Source organism: Canis lupus, chromosome 5 (assembly GCF_011100685.1).
Source record: "Canis lupus familiaris isolate Mischka breed German Shepherd chromosome 5, alternate assembly UU_Cfam_GSD_1.0, whole genome shotgun sequence".
Lineage (NCBI taxonomy): Eukaryota > Metazoa > Chordata > Mammalia > Carnivora > Canidae > Canis > Canis lupus.
In genome coordinates, this window is record NC_049226.1 from 31,007,433 (window position 1) to 31,019,757 (window position 12,325).

A 12,325-nucleotide genomic window follows, 5' to 3' on the forward strand; every position below is an offset into this window, starting at 1 on the left:
CTAAAGGCAAGGGACCGACCCTGTTTGGTGTCCCGTGGGCAGCGTGCTGGCCTAGAGCGAGGGACAGCTGTCAGCTGACTGTATAATAGAAGGAAATCCCGTGTCTGCTGTTGGGTGGACCAGGAGGCCCGTGGAGAGGCTGACCTTGGGGTGGTGGCGGGGTGCTGGTGCTCTGGGGGGCCACCGGCTGTGATGGAGGAGGCCAGTGGGTCCTGCTGTCCACCTGCGCCCCTGCAGGGGGAGCTTCTAGGTTTGGGGAGGAGCAGGGCCAGGCTGGGCTGTGGTCTGGATGTGGGAAGGGTGGGCTGCCTGCCGCGGGCCGGGAAGGAAGTGAGTGGAGTCTGGAGCTTGGGGCAGATATGGGTGGCACGCACCCTGTTGACAGGCAGGGCCCCTGAGTGCCGTATGTGGGCAGCTGTCCTCTGCCTGTGGTGCATCCTGTAGCACAGCCCGATGCTGACCCCACCTGTCCCGAGGCCAGACTGACCAGAGCACTCCTGTTGCCCAGGTGATGCGCTACGAGAGCGTGGCTGTCAAGGAGAGTGTGGGCCTGGATGCTGCAGCGCTGAGCCCCGCCAACCCCCGTGAGAAGTGGCTCCGTAAGAGGACCCAGGTCAAGCTGCGGGTAGGTGCTCACTAGAGCAGCACTCGGGGGGCATATGGCTGCCTGGGGGTCGGGGGGCGCATGGACAGGAGCGGGTGCTGGCTGGGGCATGGTTCAGAGCGCTGGGGCTGGCAGGGAGATGCCTGCGGGGGAGAGTTGCTGGATGTCCAGCCTCCATAGATGAGGACATGAGTCAGAAACTCAGCCATGCCCACGGGGCTTGCCATCTCATCCGCCACTGAGCATGGCCTGGTGTGGTACTGGCTGCCACAGAGGGAGGCACCGATGAGGAAGCAGATGGAGAAAGGCCTCTCAGGCAGGCTGTGCTCAGCTTCCCTGAACGGGGGTCCCCTCCATTAGGTATTGTGGTATAAATAGGAGTTTGGTAGGCATAAATTCATTTATTTGCTCAGCCAACCATCATCAAGTGTGGATGTGGCTGCTGTGTCCTCTGCTGAGTTGGGAGCATGTAGGGGCTCAGGGACACAGCCTCTGCCCTGGTGGCTCCCTTCTGCCCTAGTCCCAAAGGGTAGAAGGTGATTTGCACTCCTTGAATCAATTCTGTTTTTGTAAACATGTTTTTTTTTTTTTTAAGATTGTATTTATTTATTCATGAGAGACACAGAGAGAGGCAGAGACACAGGCAGAGGGAGAAGCAGGCTCCCTGCAGGGGAGCCCCATGTGGGACTTGATCCCAGGACCCCGGGGTCATGCCCTGAGCCCCCCAGGCACCCTTTGTAAAGGTATTTCCTGAGCTATAACCACATTTGTTGCGTCAAAGTGTACAACACAGTGGGTTTCGTGGGGTCACGGACGTGTGCAAACAGCACTGTAGTCTGTTCAGAAGTTTGTGACCACCCCAGGAGGGGACCCGGGGCTCCCCCCCCTCCCCGGCACCCCCCTCCCCTAGTGAGGCTGTCTGTGGATTCGTCTGCCCAGGGTGCCGCGGGTGCGAGTCACCTAGCGTGGGGCTCCTCCCACGGCCATCTGTTCCCACCCAGCGGAGCAGGTGGCAGTACTTCCCTCCTGGTGGCTGAGTGGTCGTCCTGCAGGGACCCACCCATTGACTCGCTCGTCAGCTGCCAGGCATTCATGCGGTTTCCCCGCGTTGTCTGCTGTGAAGACGCTGCAGAGCTTTGTGCGGTCCTTGCTCTTGCTCTCCATCTCAGGGTTACAGACCCAGGGAGGCAGGGGCGGGGCTGGGGCGGGGCTCCGTCTTACCTGAGGGGCCAGGAGCTCTTCCAAGGCGGCCTCCCCCAAGCTGGGTGGGCGGTGGGGAGGGGTGTGTTGGGGGTCCCGGGCTCTGGCCCCTCGTTCTGGCCGCCCGGGTGCGTGGCTGGGGGTCTCCTGGCAGGGAGGCTCCGTGTAGCCCAGCGCCCGGCAATGCAGGTTTCTTTCTGTGCATTTAGCTGCATGAGCCCGCTCCTCTGTGTGCAGGAACCTGGGGGCCTTGGAGACAGAGTCGGGGTCCACAGGTCTCTTCCCCTCCTGGCCTCCATGGGACTGTGGCTTAGATCTCCCAGAAAGGCATGTTGCGGCGGGACGTGTCTCCCCAGCCGCCTGAAGGACCTTCAGGAAGAGGCCAGCTCAAGCCCCCAGCAAAGCTGAGCTGCTGTCTGTCCTTTTAGAACGTGACTGCGAACCACCGGGCCAATGATGTGATAGCGGCCGAGGACGGCCCCCAGGTCCTGGTGGGGCGCTTCATGTATGGGCCCCTCGACATGGTGGCTCTGACTGGAGAGAAGGTATTGGCCCGGGCTGTCCCTGCTGGCTGCCCCTGCAGCAGGTGCCTCATGCACTGCATGACACGGATTCGGGGAGCTGAGGGCAGGGTGGGTCTGAGCGGCGGCATGCGGGGGGCAGCTTGCAACATGGTCCCCCGGCCATGCCCGCAGCCCTCATCCCCGCCCCCTCACTTGTGCAGGTGGACATCCTGGTGATGGCGGAGCCGTCCTCGGGCCGCTGGGTACACCTGGACACGGAGATCACCAACAGCAGCGGCCGGATCACGTACAGCGTGCCGCGGCCCCGGCGCCTGGGTGTTGGCGTCTACCCGGTGAAGATGGTGGTCAGGTGAGACGCCAGGCTGGCCCGATGTGGAGTCTGCGGGGTGCCTTCCCGGGGCCCAACCTGTCTGTGCAGAGAGGGGATGATGGCTGGGCTGCTCCCCTATACCTGACCCTTCCCCCCTGCTGCCCCCTCCCCCCTGCCCTGACCCCGATGTTCCCGCTGCCCCTGGCTTTGCAAGCTCTGAACCCAGCTGCGGGCTCACCTTTGGCCCGGGCTGACCTCTGGCCTCTCTTGGGCGCATGGCTGACCACAGGCAGGTGCCTTTCAGGGGTGACCAGACCTTTGCAATGAGCTCCCTCACGGTGCTGCCCAGGGGCATGGAGTGTGTGGTGTTCAGCATTGACGGGTCTTTTGCTGCCAGCGTGTCCATCATGGGAAGTGACCCCAAGGTCCGGCCAGGGGCGGTAGACGTGGTACGGTGAGTGCTCCTTCCGTGCCTGAGTCATGTCCACATCTCGGGGTGGGAGCCAGTGGTCCCTGGGGTGGGAGGAGCGGCCGCACATCTTCTGGTACCTGCAGGACCTCCCTAGGTCTCCAGGGACACACTGATGGACTGTCCTGCGCCTCGTGGCTCTGTGGGTGGATGGGGCTGGGCCGGGATGTTTTCACCGTCCCGTTACTCACAGCCCCGTGGTGCCCATACTCACATGGGCTCTTGCTCCCAGGCTGGGCTCATCCCCCGGCCCCTACATGGAGGCTGGAGCCTCCCTCCCACCCAGCCTAGGCGCTGCGCTCTGTGGGTTGTAGGCAGCGGTAGGACCCGTCCAGATTCCCAGGAAGGTGTGGACGTGGGACAGGTGGCTCAGGGGGCGGGGCACGTTTTGAGACCAGCTGGCGCACAGCGCTGAGTTTAGGGGGATTGGGGCTGCCATAGCCAGTGGGGGAAAGTAGAGCGGGCTTCCTGAGAGAGGTGGCGCCAGAGACAGCCTCTGCCGGCCAGACGGATGGATGTTTTTTGTCCGCGCCACTGCACAAAGATGAGCGAACAGAGAGAAGTGAGAAGAAAATACAGGACTGAACTTGGTAGCACAGAAGGAGGACACAGGTGACGGGGGTGGGAAGGACAACGCAGGGGTGACGGGGAGGAGGGATGCAGGGGTGGGGGGATGGGAAGGATGACACAGAGGTGACAGGGACAGTGTCAGGGCAGCTGGACTCTGGGGCCAGATTAGGGCAGGGTAGGGGTGTGTCTGGTGACAAAGATGCGGGAAGGTCTTGCCCATAGAAAAGCAAGAGAGGTACTGTAGTCTTCCCTCCCTGCCTCCACCCCTGCCTCCACCCCTGCCCTCACCCCTGCCTCTCTCCCTCCCTGCCTCCTTCCCTGCCTCCCACCTCCCTCCTCCCTTCCTGACTCCACCCCACCCTCCTTCCTGCTCCTTCTATGCTCCCGCTGGGCATCGAGGCAGACAGATCTCCTAGAGGGAGAAACTGTGGGGAAAACAAGTCACAGGCAGGAGAAACTGTCATGTCCGGGAGTCCACACATCCGAGAGCAGGATGGAGCAGGATCAGGGGTCACTGTGGGGAGGGCACAGCAGCCTGTGTGGGGCCCCCAGGGCCAGTGGACCCCTAGATGCCCCGGCCCTGCAGGAACAGGCCCTAGACGATGTCCAGCTCCCCCGGGGGGCGTTCATTCCTCCTACGGTGTCTGTGTCCCACCTTCGGTGAGTCAGTGCCCCCATAGCCAGGCAGGGGATGCTGTGGTGCCCTGTCCTGTGTTTTCTGGGCCCTGCCGATGCTCTGTAAACGTCGCTACTCATCAGAAGCAGACTCCTGGGACCCAGCTCAGAGCTCCCCAGAGTCCCCAGGGGTGACACCTGGGCCTGTGCTTTATTACAAAGTCTCCTCGAATCTCATGGGTCACCTTCTAGATTTGGAAACCCCTGGTCTCTGAGGAGCATGTGCTGTGACAGCGCAGAGAGGAGAGAGAGTGCTGATTTTACTTGGGAAGCAGGAAAGCTTCCTGGAGGAGGGGGCCCTGAAGGCCAGGGGGATGGGAATGAGAGAGGAAGGCATGCAGGCCGTTGTGGGGGCTTGGCAGCTGTGGATACAGGGCTTGGGGGCCACTCAGCTGCTGGGTGCGGCTGGAGGACAGATGCCCCAGGGCAGAGCATGGCTGGCCTCGGGGTACGGGGGGCACAGAGGCTGTGAGACCTCCCTCAGGACACAGGGGGCCGGGATGGCTTCAGGTGGCAGAGCAGTGGGGCTCACTCTGGGGTTTACAGAGGCCGCCGTGGAAACAGTGCCCACCATGCAGCCCGCTGTCCTGCCCGGCATGTCTGGGGTTTGTCCCGGAGGCCTGGGGAGAGTGCTCTGCAGCCGTCTCTGCCCCCTCCATACAGATGGGTCCTGGGGGGGGGGGGGTCGCCCAGGTGGAGTGGAGTCGGGGTGCTGTGAGCGCCCTAGGTGGAGTTGGGGTCAGATCCTGCTGGTGGGAGAGGTGTTCAGGGCTGGAGCAGGAAGCAGGACTCAGGGCTTCTCTTAGGCGAGGAAACCTGAGGGCCACGGGAGGCCCCGGGGAGGGGATGGGCAGAGGGGACAGTGAGTGCTGCCTGTGGGACATCTGGGGACATGGCCAGGACTCCAGGGGCTCTGAGTGTGGCTTTGGAGTCCTTCCAGCAGGTTCTTCCTGGGGCTCCTCAGGAGGGCTGCAGGGCAGGGGAAAGGGGCTGCCAGGTGGGGGTGGGGGCTGCAGGGGTGGGGGCCGCAGGGTGGGGACTGCAGGGAGGATGGCTGTTGTGGCCCGGGCAACCCCACCATGGCGTCCACGTGGCCCATGTGCCCGTAGGCACTGGCAGGACCTGGGCTACCTGATCCTGTACATCACGGGGCGGCCAGACATGCAGAAGCAGCGGGTGATGTCATGGCTGTCGCAGCACAACTTCCCACAGGGCATGATCTTCTTCTCGGACGGGCTGGTGCACGACCCGCTGCGGCAGAAGGCCATCTTCCTGCGGAACCTGGTGCAGGAGGTGAGTGCCTGCCGCAGGCATGGGGCCCCCACACCCCTGCACCCGGGGGCATCTCACTGGGAGCCCCACACCCCGCGGGGATGGTGGGGACAGCAGGGATGGGAGGAGCACGGAGGCTCCAGGACTCGCCAGCGACCTCGCACTCATACCTTCCTCCTCTATCTCCTCCCCCTGGGGTCTCGTGATTCACCCCAAGGACGCCCGAGTGGCCCCTCCGCTCTGTTCAGTACCTGCTGTTCTCCTGGAGCGCTGACCCTGGGTGGGTCTCCCAATGTGGAGCAGGGGTCGCCCATGAGGGCCTAGGGCAGGACGCAGCCCCCTGCCTGGTGTCCTCCCACCCCAGGGCCAAGGAACGGTCCTCATGGCTTTAGGTGGTTGGGGAAGATGCAAGGAGGGTCATGTTTCATGACGTGGAAATCGTGGGAAATGCAGATGTGGGGCCTGCAGGCACAGCTATGTGGGAGCCCGGCTGTGCCCTTTCGCTTCTGCAGCAGCGACGGTGGGTGTAAGCTGCCCCAGAGCTGCTCGGCAGGTGCGGGACCTAGTGTGGAGCCTGCCGTCCTCACATCTGCTCACCCCACTCCAGAGGACAGATGGGGCTTTCCCCAGAGAGGGCATGGAGGGCTCCTAGGAGGAGGTGCCTTTGGAGCTGAGTCCCGAGTGTGCCAGGTGGACAAAAAACCCGTGTGTGCAAAGGCACCGAGGTAAAGAAAGGACAGGGATGTGCCCAGAGCCACGGGCATCCCAGAGGCCTGCGTGTACAGGGTCGCAGACCCAGGTCAAGGGGGAGCAGAGGCCTGGGGGTCTTCAGGACTCTGAAAGTCGAGAGGCCTTGAAAACCCTGAAAACCAGGCTGACCATAAACTGACCGTAAACTCTGCTGAGGGCAGTGGGGAGCCACAGAGGAGTGTGGAGCTGGGCAGCAGAAGTGACTACTTAGGGTTTGAGACCAGTCCCCACGGTGGGTGTGGGGGGAGGCAGGGAGGCCCAGCAAGGGCAAGGCCCAGTGGGGTTCAGCTGGAGGTCGTGGGGATGGGCAGGGTGTATGGGGGCTCCTGCCCAGGAGGGACGGGTGAGGGAAGGGCAGGGCTGTGTCAGGGTGTGGGAGATGCAGTTGTTCAGATCCCAGAGGGGCAGCCCCGGGTTTGGTCTGGAGGCCACTGTCCTTCAGGAAGTCGGGGTGGAGGCCGAGGGTGTCGATGGGTCACCCCTGGGTACAAGAGGTCCTCCCAGCGCTGGTGGGGCCGCCATGGGCCATTGCAGGGTGAGCGTGTCAGGTGGGTGGGTGCCGGAGTGGCTGGGTGGGGAGGCACGTGGGCAGCTGTGTGGACCACCCCCTACCTGGGGTGGCGTGGACTGCAGGGGGGCAGGGGGCCACACGGAACTGGCATCCAGTCCTGGCCCAGGGTCAGCAGATGCCACGGTGGCACTGGCCTGGGGTGCAGGGTGGGGTGGGAGGGGCACTGCAGGGCCCAGGGGCCCAGGGGCCCAGGGCTTGCCTGGCGGGGGGCGCCAGGCCATCCTCCACGAGCCCCTCTGCATTCCAGTGCTTCATCAAAATCAGCGCGGCTTACGGCTCCACGAAGGACATCTCTGTGTACAGCGTGCTGGGGCTGCCGCCCTCCCAGATCTTCATCGTGGGCCGGCCCTCCAAGAAGTACCAAACCCAGTGCCAGGTGGGTGGCAGGGGGCGGGAGGGTGGCAGTGGGCTGGGGAAGTTGGGGGGCATCCATGGTGTGTTCTTTTGTTTTCCTTCTGTCAGTCCTCAAGGGCTGGTGTCCTGCCCTGGCCCAGGCCCTGTGCTGGGCACAGGGGAGACCCTGCTGGACTCAGAGGTCACGTCACTGGGGCCAGTGGGTGGAGGGAGATGTTGGCAGACAGAGGCCTAAGGAAGGACAGGGACTTAAAGCAGGTGTAGGTCATTGATGAAGGCCCTGGGATGGGTCCTGGGTCAGGGATGGAGGTGCCCTGGGGTGGGAGCCGGGTCGGGGATGGGGTGGCTCCGGGGTGGGAGCCGGGTCGGGGATGGAGGAGACTCCAAGTGGGAACCGGGTTGGGGATGGAAGAGACCCCTGGGTGGGGGCCGAGTCAGGGATGGAGGTGCCCTGGGGTGGGGGCCGGGTCAGGGATGGTGGTGACCCCGGGTGGAGGCTGGGTCAGGGATGGAGGAGACCCCAGGTGGGAGCCGGGTCAGGGGTGGAGGAGACCCCTGGGTGAGGGCTGGGTCGGAGGTGGAGGAGACTCCTGGGTGGGGGGCCGGGTCAGGGATGCAGGTGCCCTGGGGTAGGAGACATATTAGGGATGGAGGTGATCCTGAGTGGGAACCGGGTCAGGGATGGAGACCCCCGGGTGGGGGCCAGGTCAGGAGAGGTGCCCCCGGGTGGGAGCAGAGTTTCCCTACTGGGGTCCAGGTTCTGCTGTGCTGGCCCCCTGCCCACTCTCTGAGGAGCAGGGGTCTGAGGTCGCAGCGGGAGGGCAGCATGGGGGCAGGATTGATGCAGTTCTGTGGGGCAGGGGCCGGGCAATGGCCAATCTTGCGTTTGCGGTTTTGGTGGCAAGTGGGCAGCATGGGGGGCTCGCCCCACAGGTCCAATCGCAAGTGCTCAGATGTTCAAAGCCGGGCAGGGAAGTGCAAGAGGTAGTGAGCTCCCCGTCTCCCCGGGGCTCCAGGGCAGAGCCAGAGGGCCCCGCTTAGGGCACGCAGGGTCAGGGCATGGTGGGCAGCAGGACGGGCCCCCGCCAACCTGACGCCTGTCCCCTCCACAGTTCCTGAGCGAGGGCTACGCCGCGCACCTGGCGGTGCTGGAGGCCGGCCACCGCGCACGCCCCAAGAAGAACAACCCGCGCATGGTCCTGCGCAAGGGCAGCTTCGGCCTCCACGCTCAGCCAGAGTTCCTGCGGAAGCGCAACCACCTGCGCAGGACCATGTCCGTGCAGCAGCCAGACCCGCCCGCCAACCCCAAGCCCGAGCGGGCGCAGAGCCAGCCGGAGTCTGACAAGGACCACGAGCGGCCCCTGGGTGCGCTCAGCTGGGCACGCGGGCCCCCCAAGTTCCAGTCGGTGCCCTGAAGGCAGGGCTGTGCGTGGAGCAGGGGGGTGCCCTGCCAGCTGCCTGCGGGCCGGGAGGGGCAGCTGTTCCCTGAGACAGGCCTTTTCCTGCTTTTTCCCTCCCGTGTCTGTCCAGAAGTGTCCACCCGAGGCGGGGAGCAACCCTGCCGCGTGTGGGGCGCGGGGCTCCCCCGGCTGAGGGGTAGGGGCGGGACCCCAGGGTCTGTGCGCAGCCGCGGCTGCCTCCCTGTGCGGCGCCCGTGGCCACAAGCCCCTGTCAGGGCCGGTGTGTGTGTGACCCTGGGGGCTGGGCTGCCCGTGGCAGGAGGGCTTGACCAAGTCGACCATCCTGCAGGTCCCGAGGCTTCAGAGGTGCCAGGTGGGCCCTGGAGGGAGAAGCCCCCAGACCAGGGGCCATCGGCCGCTGGCAGGTGCAGCCTCCCGGTGGGCTGAGGGAAGGACGAGGGGTGCTCCTCATCCTGGACCCCAATTTCCCGTGGCCGAGGAGCCACTTTGTGGGCATGAGAGGATATCCCCAGGGTCCTCCTGCATTTGCGGTGTCCATCCGAGGCTGGGGGGGTGGGGTCTGGTGCTGAGGGTCTGTCCTCCTGCAGCTGTCCATTGCCCCCATGTCACCCTTGGTGTTGTCACCATTTTCCCGCAGCGGCCTGTGAGGACAGTGGTTCCTATTCCCAGGGCCGGGGGTGGGGGTGGTCCCTGCCTGGCATCTTCCCCATGAGGCTGCAGCCCTGGGGTCCGGCCCAGCTGGGAGCCTACCCTGGCCCTCCCTGGGCCCTGCCTCCTGTTCAGAACTGGACGGGTCCCCCCACGAGGCTGGTATGGATTTGTGACTCCAGGCAACCTTGCAACTGAGCTCCCCGAGTGTTTGCGGCCTCGGAGGCCCTCAGTCAGTGCACAACCTTGCACGCAGCCTGCAAGAGGGGCCCTGGGGACTCAGGGGGAGGGAGGCGGACAGCCCGTGTACTTGCACTGATGCCCCCACCACATGTCCCTGGAAGGGGGACAGGGCCCCAGAGGGCTGCGACCGGGCTCAGCCTCCCCAGCTCTGCTCACACTGGCTTCCCCCTGTTGGTTCCTGGGGCCACAGAGATGCCAGCACGCTGGGGCCTTCGTGTGATTTTGGCTCAAACTGTTGTACTCCCTTCCATCCCGCTGCTCCTGGGCTTGGTGTGGTGCCCTACGCTCACCCTGGCGAGGCCCCTGTGTTGGCAGGGCCTGGCTCCCGGGGTTGCGGAGGGGGCTCAGAGCCTGCCCATGCTGTCCTGCTGCAGAGGCCCTGTGTGCCCAGCAGCCCCTGCTCTGGGCCCCTCGGGCCATCCCCGAGCGGGTGCAGCGCCTCCTCCTCCAGGCCTATGTCTGTCGTCCGTCCGGTGGGGCTGCCCCAGAGCCCAAGACACCCGTCCGCATCCACAGCCGGCATCCCCGTGGGCCCCGTGTCGCTTCCGCCCAGTGTCTACCTCTTGCAGCTCCCGAGTGGCCTGTGTGCTCCCCGACGGCGGCGGCTGCTGGTGGGAGCAGCCGGAACACCCTGTGAATTGCCCGGCAGGTGGGTGCCCTGCGGGCCGAAGGGGTCCAGCTCCCGCCACCGCCCCACTACCACACCACACGTCTTCTCTAGGCCGTTAGCGCCTGAGCCTGAGCAGCTTCATCTGTGGCCCTGCGCCTGGCAGCTGGGTGCGTGGCTGTCCCTTCCACAGCCACTCCGGGGGCTCTCGAGGCGCCCGCTCCCCAGGTGCAGCCACTTCTACCCTCACCCTTCCCACCTGTTCCCACGTCCGCCCTGGGTGGAGTGCGGGCGGTCCTTGCCCTGATCCTGATGCTGCACCCCGTCCCTGGGTGAAGCTGCCGATGTTGGCCTGGGTGGTAAAGTCCTCAGGAGATGTTGCTTCTTCCTGAGTTAGGCTTCCTCTGCCCCGCGACGCCAGGCTGGGAGGGAGGACGGAGAATGCCAGGCCCCCCAGGGAGGCTGCAGCCCACGAGCCGGTTCTGTCTGTCTGGGTCCCATGGCCTGCGGTCTAGAGCTGGGGTGGCTGCCCCTGTCCTTCCTGGAGTTCCCTGCTTGCAGGACTCACGCCTGCCTGGCTGCTGGAGGGACGTGGTACCCAGGGGCCACCAGCAACCCCATGGGGGTGCCAGCGTGGCTGCTCCCACGGCAACTCCGCGACCCATGCGCACTCCCTGCACCAGTGGTTTGTTCACTTTCATCCGTCTACTTCCATAGGAGAGAAACAAAGGGGGGGGGGTGCTGCTGCTGTTCCCTGCCCTGCCCCGTGACCCGGTGTGGCCATGTCCTAGAGGCCCTGTCCTATTCCCGTCCGCCGGCTCCCGGGCCCTGGAACCTGTCTTCCTGCCTGACCAAAGCTCCTTGTTCCCATGTGGCATGTTTGTTCTTCCCGACGTGGGGGGGGGGGGGGCTGTTCCTGTGGGAGGGCCTGCCTGCTGCCTCCTCTGCACGCACCCTGGCGGGCGGGGTGGTGGTCAGGGTGCCTCCTCTGAGGATTTGCACTCCCTTCGGCTCCACAAAACACATTTAGGAAAATAGAATCTCTCCGTGTGTGGGGATGCCTGGGCGTGGGGCGGCTCCAGAGGTGGTGGTGGTGGGGGGTTGGCTCTCTGAAAGGGTGGGGAGCTGCAACTCGTGGCCCTCAAGCTCTATCCTAATGACCTTGGAGCCCAGATTGAGTACAACCCACCCCCCCATGTGTCCTCCAGGCAAAACGTGGCGCCAATTTTTCAGAGAAAGCAGGTGGTGCGGGTTCAGCATGGACACTCCCCACCCAGCCCAGGTGCCACCGGGCCTGGAGGGGGCACCCTGACAGCGGAGGAGCCCCGCAGCCTGACCCCGCCTTAAATAACCAACGTCCTCGCCCATTCCCGGGGGTTTGGGTGCCAAGTGCTCTGCAAACCTGTTTTCTCTGGCTCAGCCAAAAGACACAACCCCTCCCCCTTCCCCTGACCTCTGGGCTTGGCGCAGGGTGGGGGGTGGGGTGGGGGGGATTTTCCTTAAAAATCACAGCTAGGGTAAATGCAGGCCCTGGGATGGCCAGGAGGAAACAGGCTGACCCCACCCTCACTGCAGTGGACCGGTGGTGGGTGACGTCAGGGAGGGGCAGGATGGGAGGTGGCTCACTGTGGGGGGGCCGCCCCTCCCCCCGGAACCCCACTGTGCTTCTCTGTTCGCTCCATGGTGGCAGCCTGTCTGGTCTCATCCGTTGTCCGATGGTTCCTCCGTGTGACTCAGTGTTACCCGTGGTGGACGGTCCTGTGCTCCAAGACGGTTTCTCCTCTTCCTCATGGCTGCCTTGTACAAACATCCGTTAGAAAAAGAAATTGTAAAATACCAGATTTCTAACAAGATGCACACACGGCATTAATGGCGTTCGGAGATTTTTACACCCGGTCTTGTTTTTGACGTGAGCTGGTTTTTACTCTCGAATGTTGTCACTGAAATAAAAACCTTCTTTGCCTTTAAAGGGCACGTGCTTGGTTCTGGGCCACGTGGAGAAACCTGTCATCGTCGTTGCTAGGGGGTCCCCACCCTGAGCCAGGGACCCGGCCACGTGGATGGAGCCCTGCGTGTGGGGGTGAGTGAGGAGGGGCAGACAGAGCAG

At 64.4% G+C, this 12,325-nt stretch overlaps 1 protein-coding gene across 12 annotated transcripts in view; it reads left to right on the forward strand.

Annotated features, from left to right (window-relative positions):
- The window catches only part of PITPNM3 (PITPNM family member 3), a 60,660-nt gene extending 48,473 nt beyond the window's left edge, over window positions 1–12,187 (forward strand). For 7 of the 12 annotated variants that reach the window (XM_038536442.1, XM_038536447.1, XM_038536444.1 and 4 more), the window contains 7 exons: window positions 509–625; window positions 2,233–2,349; window positions 2,529–2,677; window positions 2,928–3,092; window positions 5,462–5,645; window positions 7,193–7,321; window positions 8,412–12,187. In XM_038536442.1, coding sequence (XP_038392370.1) covers window positions 509–625; window positions 2,233–2,349; window positions 2,529–2,677; window positions 2,928–3,092; window positions 5,462–5,645; window positions 7,193–7,321; window positions 8,412–8,714 — 1,164 coding nt within the window. In that variant the 3' untranslated portion in view covers window positions 8,715–12,187. Of the gene's footprint in view, window positions 1–508; window positions 626–2,232; window positions 2,350–2,528; window positions 2,678–2,927; window positions 3,093–5,461; window positions 5,646–7,192; window positions 7,322–8,411 lie in introns of those variants that run through there. The other 5 variants (XM_038536440.1, XM_038536446.1, XM_038536445.1 and 2 more) reach the window with 3 other exon arrangements.
- Window positions 12,188–12,325: the final 138 nt, after the last annotated feature.